Source organism: Haliaeetus albicilla, chromosome 25 (assembly GCF_947461875.1).
Source record: "Haliaeetus albicilla chromosome 25, bHalAlb1.1, whole genome shotgun sequence".
NCBI lineage: Eukaryota > Metazoa > Chordata > Aves > Accipitriformes > Accipitridae > Haliaeetus > Haliaeetus albicilla.
In genome coordinates this window covers 23,495,643-23,508,274 of record NC_091507.1, presented here as the reverse complement: position 1 = coordinate 23,508,274, position 12,632 = coordinate 23,495,643, and the positions used below count along the sequence as shown (strand labels likewise).

Below are 12,632 nucleotides of genomic sequence, written 5' to 3'. Positions count from 1 at the left end.
ATAGTGAATTCTGGAAATAATTATTATTTTTTTAAAATTCACATTCCATGCTCACCATGATTTACTGTTAAAACTTTTGCGAGAAGTAAGATATTTCAAAACCAAGATATTAAATTTATCCTTCTCATTTTAGTAGGATTGACCTTCCCAGCCAGAGAGCCAAGGATTTTTTTTTGTAATCTGATGTCCTCAGTCCAACAACCCTGTTTTTTAACTCCATCGTTTTACATTTTTAAATAGCATTTAGAAGCTGCATTAACATAAACTATTTTGGTCACATTTTCCAAACACTTTCCAAAATCTTACATAAGAAAACTCTGAAATACAGCCCAAACATAGCAACCGTGTAAACATCAGCTTCTGTTGGGGTACCCAGAAGTATACACTTGTAATAATAGCACAGAATTCAAACGTGAAGAAATATCCTGAAATTTAACTTTTTCTCACACAAAGAGCCAGCGAGTTCCTCCAAGACCGTTTATTCCAGGACGTGTCGGGGGGGAAAAGAAATCTTTAAGAAAGCGAGGAGGGACAGGGCCCTACCCCACACCACACAACCCCGCGGCGAGGAACAAACACCAAGCACAAACACGCGGTGGCACAGGCACTCTCAGACGTAGCTACTCACCTTTCACAGCACTCGCTTCTTTCAGGTTGTGAGACAGAAAGTCTATGCTGGCATAGGTGCTCATCTCCACGCCGTTGACGCCGCCGTTCAGGACGTGCCTGGCTCTCGACCTGGCTTTGTCACAGTTTGCCAGGGTCCCGTCCACCACGTCGATGGCGATGTAGTTGAGGCCGTTCTGGAAGCCAGCCGAGGTCTCCCGGCACATGGGGCTGCTACCCTGCTCCTCCTCCAGGCCTTCGCTTTTCCTGAGGGACACGTTCTCCACCGAGGCCGAGTTGTGCCGTTTGGGGTTGTGTGCGAAGGAGGGGGACACGGGGGTCACAGTGGTGGTGGAGGAGAAGGTTTCCGAGCTGTGCCTCCTGCGCCCCTGGGGATCCGCCCGGATGACCTTGGCCCCCCGGTTGGGGTCCGGGGGAGGGCTGGAGAGGATGAAAGCCTCCACCCCGGAGAGGGTGAGCCTCTTCACCCCAGCCGTGGGGCTGTCGACCCGGGCACTTTCTGGCTTCTGAACGATGGGTTGGGGTGGGGTGGTGGCCATGCCAAAGGTCATCTCGGTGTAATCCCCGCCATCGGACGGGCTGGACGAACAGGCCACCCCCACAGCCGCCTTCAGGTAGCGCCCCTCGGGCTGGCTGGTGCTGGAGGAAGAGCCCGGCGAGAGCGCTTCCAGGGAGCCCACCGAGACCGTGCCCGACTGGGAGGGCGACTGCGACCCGAAGTCGATGTTCATGTAGTCAGAGAGTGGGGAGCGCCTCTGCCCCGTGCCTGAGCCCAGGGAGGAGGCCGGGCTGTCGGCGGGCAGCGAGGGGGGCGAATAGACGGCGGCATCCCCGAAGTCGATGTTGATGTACTCGCCGGGGCTCTTGGGCTCGGGCGGCAGAGGGTGCTCGTTCATGCTGGGCAGCATCGTCCGCAAGGTCTCCAGGGAGAGGCGGCTGGGCCGGGCCGCCCGCTGGCACCGCTGGCTCAGGAAGCTCTCGGTCCGGCTGTGCCGCAGGGGCGAAGGCACCGTGTGGCTGCAGGGGGCGAAGGTGCCGGCGGGCGACCGGCCCGCTCCGCACACCGCCTCCTCCGGGATCGTCCTCCCCGGGGAGTTCATGAAGACGTACTGGTCGCTGTCCTTCGCCGGGCCCTGGCTCTTGTAGGAGCGGGGTAAGGAGCTGTACGAATAGCAGCCGGGCTTGGGGGGCTCGCCGGGCCCGTGCCCTGAAGGGGCGAAGAAGAAGTCCGGGGGGGTGAGGGAGGGAGCCTGGGGCCCGTGCTGGGGGTCCCGAGGGGACATGTTGATGTAGTCGCCGCAGCTCAGCCTCCCGTCCGAGCTCTCCACGGAGAGCCTGGAGCCGCACCACATCCGCATGTACCCGCTGTCGTCGGGGGAGCTCTCCCCGGGCGAGCTGGTCTTGTAGCCGCTCCTGTTCCCGGGGGACCCGCCACCCAGCCCCGCCCGGGGCTGCAGGATCTGCTTGGGGGCGGACACGCTGGTGGGGCTCATGGGCATGTAGTCATCGCCGCCCCGGCTTCCCTGCCCCAAGGCGGCGGCCACGCCGGGGGTCATGGGCATGTAGCCGTCGTCATCTCCCCCCCCTCCTCCTCCTCCTCCACCCGCTGCCGGCGGCCCCAGGTTGGTGCTGCTGCTGCCGGAGCTGCGGTGGGAGCCGATCTCGATGTCCCCGTAGTCCTCGGGGTAGGGGGTGTAGGTCACTTTGGGGGAAGCCCCGGCTTGGCAGGAGGGGAAGAGGCGGCCGGCGCTGCCGGCGAAGGTGGCGCGCATCAGCGTGTACTCGTCGAGGGAGGCGGAGGAGACCTGCGGCGGGGGGGGGCCGCTGCCGGCACGGGGTGGTCAGGGAGTAGGTCCGCTTCCGATGGCCCCGGTCGGCCGCGGCGTCGGTGCAGGGCCGGTAGCAGAGGCGGCCGCTCGGGGGCCGCTCCATCGCCATGTAGCCGTAGAGGTCGGTGCCGCCCCCGGGGTCCCGCACCGGGGGGGTCTCGGCCACCGACTCGGGGGTGTTGCTGCGGTTGCTGGCGGTGGAGGAGGAGGAGAAGGGCCGCAGGTCGCCGCCCGGGCTGGAGCCGTACTCGTCGAAGGACATGAAGCCGGCGTCGCTGGGGGAGCCGGAGACGGAGGCGCTGCCGCTGGACGGGCGCTGCGGGTGATGCGGGGGGGCCGCCTCGGAGCCCAGGCCGCTGCTGGAGGAGAGGCTGACGGGGCTGGTGGCGGAGGGGGGCGAGTGGGAGGCGGGCATGGACATGGAGCGGCTGCTCTGCAGGCCGCCGCCGCCGCCGCCGGCCAGCACCGGCAGCAGCTTCCCCGCCTGCCGGCCCCCGCCGCCGCCGCCGCCGCTAAGCGTGTGCGAGCGGCTGAGGGGGGTCCGCACGGGGCCCGGGCTCATGGGGCTGCCGGCCGCCGAGCCCACCCGGCAGCCGTCGCCCTCGCTGGCCGTCCGCACCCGGCACGGCGTGCACTTGCTGCCGGCGCCGGCGGCGAGGCTGTCGGTGCGGGAGCGGCGGAGGAGGCCGGTCTGGCTGGGGGGCAGGTTGACCAGGTGGTGGTGCCGGCGGCCGGGCACGGTGATGGGGTGGGTGGCGGAGGCGCCGCCGCCGGGCCCGGCGGCCCCACCGGAGGAGGAGGAGGAGGAGGAGGACTGGCTCTTGCTGCGGGGCCGGAAGGCGTACAGCTCCTTCAGCGCCTTCATGGCCTCCAGGATGGTCTCGTGGATGTTCTGGGCCACCACCGAGTCGTCCGCCTGCATCCAGAGCTCGCCGGGGCCGGTGGCCGCCGAGCGCCCCACCTCGATGAAGAAGAAGCTGTCGGAGTGGCCGCAGCGGCGGATGTTCATCAGCTGCAGCGTGACCGAGGGCAGCTCGCAGTTGAGGCGCACGAAGCCGATGGTGCGGGCCGAGAGGCAGAGCCGGTGGACGCCGGTGAGGTTTTTGCTCTGCCCCAAGCCTTTGGGCTTCAGCGTCACCTGCCAGACCTCCCGGTAGGCAGCGGCGGCCGGGGCGATCAGCCCGTAGCTGAGGTCCTCGCCGGCGGCGGCCAGGGAGGCGGCGGCCGCGCTGCAGGAGGCGGAGAAGGGGGAGGCGAGGTGGCGGTGGGGGGACCCCTGGCAGGCCGCCTTGCCCTCGTTGAGCAGGTCGGTGAACGCCCGGTACCAGCCCTCCTGCTCCTGCTCGTTCTCGGCCGCCACGGCGAAGTACTCGTCCTTGGTGTAGAGGGCGATGAGGTACTTGTGCTTGGCGTCCGCCCGCTTGTTGATGTTGAGGCAGGAGTCCAGGGCGATCACCCGCTTGGGCGCCCCGGACTTGTTCCTCCATTTCTTCTCGCTCTCGTAGTACTCCAGCCGGGCGCCCCCCGCCTCCTCCCCGCCGCCCGGGCCCCGCAGCACGAAGAAGCGCTTGTGGCCGTGCTTCTGCTTGCGCAGGTACCCGCACTTCCTCACGCCCTGGTTGTTGTTGTTGTTGTTGTTGAGGTTGGGGCCGGGCGGGGAGCTCAGGGGGGGCAGCAGCCCCAGCACGGCGGGGCTCGCCATCCCCGGCCCCGCGGCGGGAGCGCCGCCCGGCTCCTCTCGCTGCCGCCGCCGAGCGGGGCTGGGGGCCGAGCGCCGCCGAGAGCGGGAGGGGGCTGGGGGGTAGTGGTGGCGGTGGCGGGAAGCGGGTAAAATAAAGTTATTCCTCCGCAGGGAGAGCGCGGCTGCCCGGAGCCGCAGCGGGGTCCTCCGCCGTCGCCTCTAGGCAGCGGGCGCTGCCGGCGGCCGCCCGGCGTCCTCCCCGGCTCGGGTACCGGCGGCTGCGCCGCTGCCGCTCCCCGGCCGCTGCTGCTGCTGGTGCTGCTGCCGCTGCTGATGCCGCCGCGGCTGCTGCCGGCGCCGGCGGGAGTTTCGCCGTAAGTAACACATCGCGCACCGAGTGCCCCAACTAAAGAGCAAAACAACACGTGACCGCCGCCTTACCGAGACGCTCACACACCGAGACGGGGCGGGGCGCGGCCGGCGCCGCCCCGCATTGGCCACCGCGCCGCGCGAAGGACGGCTCCGCCCGCCAATGGGATGGCGGGGCGGGCCCTGGGGTGCGAGGCGGCGCGGCGCCGTTGGGCGGCGGCAGCCTCGCCCCCCACCCCTCTCCCGCCCCTCCGCGGCGGGCGCGTTCCCGCCCACAGCCTCCGGCCCCCCTCAGGCGCGGCGGGACCCGCCTGCCGCTCCCCGCCCCCCCCGCCTCAGCGCACACAGCGCGGAGCGCGCCGGGGCCGCGGGCACGGCGGGGAGAGCCGGTGCGGCCATCGAGCCCCCGCTGCTGTCCCTCGCCACCCATCGTAGCCCCGGCGGGCAGCACGCCGGGGGCGGGGAGGGGGGGGGGGGGCGCACCGGCGTAGCTCGCCGCCGCCGCCATCAGGTGCTGCAGACCCGCCCGCCGCGGGCCCCTCACCCCCGGAGGGGAGCGGAGCTTCCGGGCGCGCGTGTGCGCGCGCCATCCCCCCCCCCGCACTCCCACACACACGCGTGTGTGCGTCAGCCCTCCTCGCACACGCACGCACGGCGGCTCCCAGCTGCCCCCCCCCCCCCCGCCGTTCCCGCGCTCCTCCACCCGGTGTGTCAGCCCGTGGCCGCCCCCACCTCACCCGCCTCCATTCCGCTCCCCCCCCCGAAGGACTCGGGGAGTCGCCGCTCCCCGCCGGGCCCGGCTGCTTCCCCCCCCTCCGGCAGCGGCTATTTACGCGCGGCGAGGAGATGCCACCTAGGGAGGACCGCACTGTTACTGGGTTTTAATTGAATAAATTAATTTATCCGGGCGCTCCGCCTTAGCGGTGAACGAGGGCAGCGTCCGCGTCTCCGCTGGAAACGAACCCGGCCCCGCCGGGGGAACGGCAGCACGGCGAGGCGATTAAGGGACGCGCGGGCTCCCCCCCGCCACCCGCGCCCCTTGGCGTGGGGTCCCCGCGGGTCCCTCCGGGGACGCGGCGGCTCGCACGCTGACCGGGGACCCCCACGCCAGGGTCGGCGGGCGCCCTCCTCTCCTCTCCCGCCGGCGGAGGGAGGGAGGGCAATGGCGGAGAGGAGGGGGCGCGACTGACCGCCGCGGGGCGGGGAAGGGGCCCCGGCCGGGGAGGGGTGGGGGGGGCTCGCCAGTCCCCTTTTTGATGTGAGCGGCGGGAGCGGGGGAAGGAAGGGGGAGCGCAGGGGGCCCGGGAGGGGGCTGCGATGCCCGGCTGCCGCCCACCCCGGTGAGGGCGGTCGCGGCTCCTCACGAAGCGTGCTGCCGGGGGGGGGGGGGGGGGGGGCGGCGGTAATAAAGGTCGGGGGAGGAAGGGAGAAGGCTGCGCTGAAAACGTCCAGCCCGGCCGGTTCCTCATCGCAGCCACGTCTGCCGGGGGCGGCCGGGGCGAGCCCGCCGCTGCCCGCGCCCGGGCGGGAGAGGGGGGGCTGCGGGCGGGCACCCACCCGCGCTGCCGTCGGGACACGCGTTCGTTTGTGGGCCTGCGGCGAGGCTGAAGCAGCCGGGTTTGCGTGTAAAGCCCAGGAAAAAAAACCAAACCAAACCCAACCAAACAACAAACAAACAAGCAAAAAGGTAAAAAACAGGCGAAAGCGATGCGGCGCTGCCGGGGCCGGGCGCTGCCCGTGTTCCCGGCGGAGGCGGCGGCGGGGCCGCCCGCACGTACCGCGACCGCCGCCGCCCGGCCCCGCTCCGCTCCGTTCCGCTCCCTCCTGCCCGAAATTCTCCGCGGTTTGGGTCAGAATAACCCGTTTAGAAATCAACAGCTGTAACTGGAGGCGGGGGGGGGCTGGGTAGGACCACTGCACAGTAGGCACCGGTACGCTGCAATAAAGCAGCTTTTGAAGAAAGACCTCTCCCTTCGCCTCACGGGGACATGCTAACGTTTACGTACAAGGTAGTAGTTACCCGGTTTTATTTGTTTGTTGGTGCGGGGGGGAGAAGTGACCGGAGGTGCGAGGCGGGAAGGCGCAGGCGCGATACCCCCAGCCCTCCGTACCTCAGGGGGCGGCCGGCGGGAACGTCCGTCGGTCTCTGCGTCTGGAGCAGGCGGAGGATCGGTAGTGGTAAATGCAGACGGTGTGTCATGGCTGCGTAGCCGGCCTCAGTGAGGAAAGTTCCAGGTGAAAACCCGGGAAGAGTTGACTTTCCGCCTGGGACCGGAGCGAGCCGGGCTCCGCCGTGCCCGCGCCGCCGCAGACGTGAGGGGGTCGGTTCCCTCAGGGGCTTCTGAGGCGCCGGGGCCACCGGCGCCCAGCGGGCCCTTTGGTCTGGAAACCCCCTGGACATTGGGAAGGGCTTTTCCAGACGTTTCTGAAGTGCGCTCGGTGGCCTTCAGCAAGCAGTCTTAGGTCTGACATCTGAAAAAGATGAATATTAATTCACCTATTTGATATTTCCATATATGCTATTCTTGACTGCACGTTTGATACACTGGCTATAGCAGCACAACTAAGTTTGCGGACGATTGCTACGACAAAGGCATTAGGATAGACTAGAATTCAAGGTTGAAGTTTGTACTTTTTATTTCTGTATTGGCATTGATATAAGGAGCATCTTTAGCAGTTCGTCTTTAGCAGTGGCAGATTCATAACAAGCATTATTTTTTCCATAATTACATTTGGGGTTTGGTTTTTAATGCATAACTGGGGTACGGAGCACAAGAAGTGGGACTCAGGTGTGCGTAAAATTCAGGTTGAAAAGTCCTATTGTTTCATGACCGACACTCCAGAGTGAATGACCCCAGTTTACGTAGGTGACCTGTCTCACTCAGAGTTTTTTCTGAAATCCTCTGAATTGCTTTTCAAAACTACATCCCTTCTGGAAATTTTCCCTGGTAATTTCAATGTAATTACAGGGGCATTTAGTTAGAATAAATGCACTAACGCCACTTGTCCATCCCATCTCTCAACTACAGGTTGCTGTTTCTACGGGCTGGCACGTCTTACTCTTCAGCTATTCCTATGCATCGTGTAGCATATTAGCTTTAATTTCTGAAATAAGTGAGTTTTCAGTGACGCAGCGGGCTCTGAATTTGGACAGTTGAAGCATAGCACATGGTCTCTTGTTCCGCCAAGTAATTTCAGGCAGAACGTAGGGGTGGACAGATAGGGACAGCAGCATCTTCAGCAACTGCAGTAGATTTGCCGGAGGATGCTTGCTTAAGTCATCTCTGTAGAATAATTCTATCACAATGAAAGAAAAAATTATCTCATTTTACCTCTCCCGTTCCTTTTCTTCTGTCATGTCAACCTGCCCCATCTATATTTTACCATGTTTATCTTCTAGTTTGAGGTCTCTGCTGGGAATGCTTTGCTAATATACAAAGTAGACCAACAAAATAGCGCTAATATTAGCATCTCCCCTGCCTGCTAAACTATGTTTTGCCAGCATACCTTGTTCCAGCCATCTTTTTCCTCCAAGAAAAATAAATTGTGCCGGTTAATGGTCAGATTTCTCAAAATATACTATCTATGTGAGGGGCATTTGCCATCAGTTATGTCAGTCCTAAAATGTTACCTCCATCCACCCTAAACTGGCAGAGACATGCCTAGAAAATTATAGACGTTGCTTATGAAAATGATGAAGTTTAGTTTAGATATTGCAAATACAGTTTTGCCAGCACAGAGCGCTACTGATTTCGTGTTTCCATGCTTCAGGTACTTGGGGTTCCTTAGCTGTATGTCAAAAAAAAAGAAAAGAGAGTGCGATTATTTCATTTATGTATTAACGTATTTAAACTCCGTGTTTTGGTTACTGAACTTCATGGATAGATGATAAACAGTGGGCAGCAACAATACATTTTGTGAACAATGAACTTCTCAAGCCATCACTGAATTTTTCTTGGGAAGACTGTCTGCTTGAATAGTAGTTAAATGGTCAGATAAAAGTATTACTTCTAGGGGCATGCAACTGTTTTTAGTTACATGTGGAAGCCCGATTCTACAAGCCCAGCACACACAGGATCCAGTTACTTTTTTGGTGGGTTTTTTTGCCCCACATTAGGGGGATTGGAGGACCAGGCCCTATGAATATGTAGCTGTATTTAAATACTGCCCAAAGTCGCAGCCAGGCTACTCAGAAAGCACGTTCTGAGAGGCTGGATGCACGAGTAGGTTGAATTTCAAAATTTGTCACGTCCTTTAAAGATATGTTTTTGTTTGTTCTTAGTCTAAATCTCATTTTGAAATCCCTTTCAATTTCGAGCTAAGGAGTAACAGTTGAAAGGCATGTGCTTGATGTTTGGCTTGGCTGTTGCCAGGATCACAGAGCTGATGGTAGTGAAGCCATGGGAAAAAAGTGTAGGGAAAGATTATGCAACACGTTCTTAGACTATCAAGAGTACAGTTATCTGTTCCAACAAAATAGAGTGATTTATATTTTGATGTCCTTGAACTTGTACATAAATAGGTGAAGTCAGTTTATTCCCTTGTACGTTTATTTGCATGCTTCTGTCATTCTGGTTATACATTTCATAACCTTACTGTAAGAGGACACGAACTCCCATCAACTCCTTTCTCTCCAACCTTTCTCAGCTCCTTTGCGTGCTAATGTACCGTGACTGTGCTACTACCTGGTTGTGAAGTCTGTGTTACTTGGAAGGGAGGACCGGCTTATCTTTCCAGATAGTTTTATAAAACGGTTTGTTGATGCTACTCCTTTAGTAACTCCTGACAGCATGCTTTGTCCCTGTGTAGCATGAGTAACGCTAAGGGATACCGTTGCCCTACCCCCTTAAACTGGGGCTGCCAATTTTCTGCCAATTTTTTTGTTCCCCCTGGCCTTGTGAAAACAATTACGGGTGGCTTTGTACATGAGGGAAAGGTATTCAGGAATCATAAGACCCTGAAAATACTTCTTTCTTAAGTAAAGATTACTTGCCTGAGTGAATATTGCACCCACAGATTTCCAGAGAATTCCAGGTTAAAGAAATTGGGGTTATGGTTATGCAACTTTGTGCATATTCAGTGATTCTTGAAGCTAATAGTACTTTTATAAATTATTTCAAATACATAGGGAAACAACGTCAATGTTATTAGCTTGTACGTTCGTCTTTGGGAGGGGAACAAAGCTAAGGAGAAGCTGGAGCGTGCCCGATTTCCAGTTTGTTTGTTTGTTTGTTTGTTTGACAAAGACTTGGGTATTTTTCTGCGTTTTGGACCACGTCTTCCTCACAGTCTGTATTTCCAGGGGCAAGTGCAGAACCCCGCGGCCCGTCAGCAGGCCGGTACACTGGGAGCATTTGGAGGAGACGCTCCGGAGAGAAGTTCCCGCGGTCCGAAGCGGGGGGACGGGGACGGTTCTCGCTCCCGTGGCAGGTGGACCCAAAACCTCCGGCTTTGGGGACAGGTCGGGGCCGGGGCCGGGGCCAGCCGGGGGGGGGGCCGCAGCCGCCTCCCGGTGGGCTCCGCGCGTTCGCCCTCTCCCCTGGCAACCCCTGCCTTTGTTCGAGCTCCCGGGGGGGGGGCACCGGCTGCCAGCCCCTGCCCCGCGCCCGCCCCTCCGGGAGCGAAAATGACGTACTGGGGGCCGAGATGCGTCAGGGCGTCGCAATCGCCAGGATTTTCTTCCCGGAACGTCTCTTTCGGTTGGTTGCGGGTTTTATTTTGCTCGGGAGCGGTTGTTGTGGGTTACCCCCCCCCGCGCCGCCCCGTTCCCGCCTCCCCAGGGCGCGGGCGGCGATGGAGGAGGCGCAGGCGGCGGGGGGAGCCCGGCCCCCCCGCCCGGGGCTGCGGGGGCGGCTCCGCCGGGGCGGGGGGGCCGGGGGGCTCTGCTGGGAGGCAGGTATCGGCAAACGGGCTTTACGTGACGGGGGCTTGGCGGGGGGAAGGCTCTCTTTTACTCCTTCTGGAGGGATCCCGAATCTAAAAAATACTGTCGTTTATTTAAGGAAAAGAGCCTGATAGAATATCACCGATCGCGGTTTAGAAAAAAAGGGCTCGTGAAGCAATACAGCCAAATATTTTCAAGCAGTAGTTGAAGTCTATACCCTCTTGCGTATGAGAAGAACGTGTAAATATTTAGGAATCGTTGAAAACAATGCCCCTTTTTTTCTTTTTTTTTTAAAGAGATTTTGTAATGTACGTTCCTGACCTGCGTGGATAGCCGAGGTCTAGGGTCCTTCGGGGTATTTCTGTTCAAGAAGAGGCCGACGATAGAATGCAACATTTCTTTGATGCAATATTTACAGAAAATTTGCAAAGGCCTATTTGCCCAAACACAATAGGACTCCAACAGAAGAGGGGTTTTTTTTGTGGTCTGCTTTTTCCAATGTTTCTTTCCAGGTAGCATTCTGTTTGAAAACCTATTTGTTTACATTTTTCTCAAGGCAGGTTACTCCAGCCTCTCTTTCTGTTTGTTTCTTACTGCTCTTGGAGGCTCTTCCCCAGCAAAACAATCCCAGGCATTCAGCTTTCCCCTCTGCCCTACAATTCGTTTGGCTATTCGTCTTTGTTTCAGATGGCCTTTGCATCTGCTTTAGGTAGTAACTCTTTTTCCTCTAGCTTTTTTTCTTTTTTTTTTTTTTTTAACTTTAGAAGGGAGCCTAACTTCCTCCATCATTTATCTTGACATCAGGACAGTTTTCCTAACAACATGGGTAATGCAGTCCTGGAGTAGATTGTCAAGGGATTTTTATAGAGTCTCCATCACCGGAGCATTTTAAGCTGTGCAAATATTTATTGGGAATGACACACAAGTACAGTTGTCCTGACTCAGGGCAGTGTGATAGTCTAGATGATCTCATGTTTACTTCCAGTCCTGTTTTATTGTATTTCTGTGATATATACACCTTATAAATAGCCCCAGGATTATTACTGCTGAAAGGGGGGAAAAAAGTCTTCTCTCTCTTTTTTTTTTTCTTTTCTTTTTCTGTCTACTTACTAGATTGTGCAAAATAAAGAGTATAAGACTCTGGTTATGAATCGTCGCTTGCTTTTACTGTTTGGGATAAGCTAGTGGTGCAATTCTTACCCGTGCAAGACATTTGCTGGTCTAATTTGTGCACAGACAAGACCACCAGGGAGATAAAGAGACATTTGGGGAAATAGAGTCACTACAGGGGAAAATCTTGCCTGCTTTTTTCAGTGTACCCCTTCAGTGGAAGCTTTATGTGAATAAAATGAGGAAGGCTTGCCCTCAGAATGGGCTGACTGCTTTTGAGGAGAATTATCATCTATCTGCATTATGTAGACAGCGTCTGGGAAACTCACTGGAGTCTCAGGCTCCCATTGCGCTAGACATTATGTAGATGAGTAATTAATGGTGGGCCTCCTTCTGTTTTGTGTAATCTATATATTGTATATATACAATGAATTGAGGAAGATTGTCGATGCGGGGAGTCAAATGGGAGAAAGGCGATTCTGCAGTCCCGTGAACGGTGTGGCTGGCAAGCAGCGGCTTCAGCTTGCTGGTTGCCTAACTGATGGACACTGCAGGCATGCTCAGGGTTTAAAGAAGAACTGAGAAGTGTCAACCTTCCATATTTTGGTGGGCTCATATGCACAGGGAAAGCACAAAAGGTGGCATGTGCGCTGAAGGAAGAGGTGGAGTATCTTTTCCAATATATTTTTGGAAGCCTATTTTTTCAGACATACAGCTTAGATGCAACTATTAATTTCAGCAAGGTTAAGCACTTGAAATTTCTGCAGTTTCATGTGCCTACAAGAGAGGTTGAATAAAACCTTCTCCCAGTCGGTGGGCATCATGGCTCAAACACCACACCCACTGGTCCAGACTCTGTCATGGATGGCTGGATTGTGGGGCAGAGGAAAGAGGAGTGGGTATCTCCAAGATGCTTGTTGTAGCAAGCACTACTGTGATGGGAGGCGATTTATATGTCTAAATAATAATAACTTGCTAAAAAAATTACTGTCAAGTAATTTCCACAAAAAGAAAAAAAAAAAGATTCATGCATGTTCTGCTGAGTGCTCATGGACACAAAACAAAATGGTCACTTAATGTTAATAAAATATTCATGTGAACATTACATTTTCATTACTGAAGTGGGAGACCA

The 12,632-nt window shown here is 57.8% G+C and overlaps 1 protein-coding gene and 2 long non-coding RNA genes across 6 annotated transcripts in view; 2 read left to right on the top strand and 1 right to left on the bottom strand.

Annotated features, from left to right (window-relative positions):
• The window catches only part of IRS2 (insulin receptor substrate 2), a 31,377-nt gene extending 26,836 nt beyond the window's left edge, over nucleotides 1–4,541 (bottom strand). Inside the window, 2 exon segments of the mRNA XM_069770286.1 lie at nucleotides 629–2,447; nucleotides 2,449–4,541. Coding sequence (XP_069626387.1) covers nucleotides 629–2,447; nucleotides 2,449–4,158 — 3,529 coding nt within the window. The 5' untranslated portion in view covers nucleotides 4,159–4,541.
• LOC138681920 (uncharacterized) lies at nucleotides 3,911–5,434 on the top strand. The gene is made up of 2 exons (XR_011322145.1): nucleotides 3,911–4,050; nucleotides 4,309–5,434. It is a non-coding gene; the product is annotated as an uncharacterized lncRNA (long non-coding RNA).
• Nucleotides 5,435–5,530: 96 nt separating this feature from the next.
• LOC138681919 (uncharacterized) overlaps nucleotides 5,531–12,632 on the top strand; it is a 32,075-nt gene continuing 24,973 nt past the window's right edge. For 2 of the 4 annotated variants that reach the window (XR_011322142.1, XR_011322140.1), the window contains exon 1: nucleotides 5,531–6,193. This is a non-coding gene — a long non-coding RNA (uncharacterized lncRNA). The other 2 variants (XR_011322143.1, XR_011322141.1) reach the window with 2 other exon arrangements.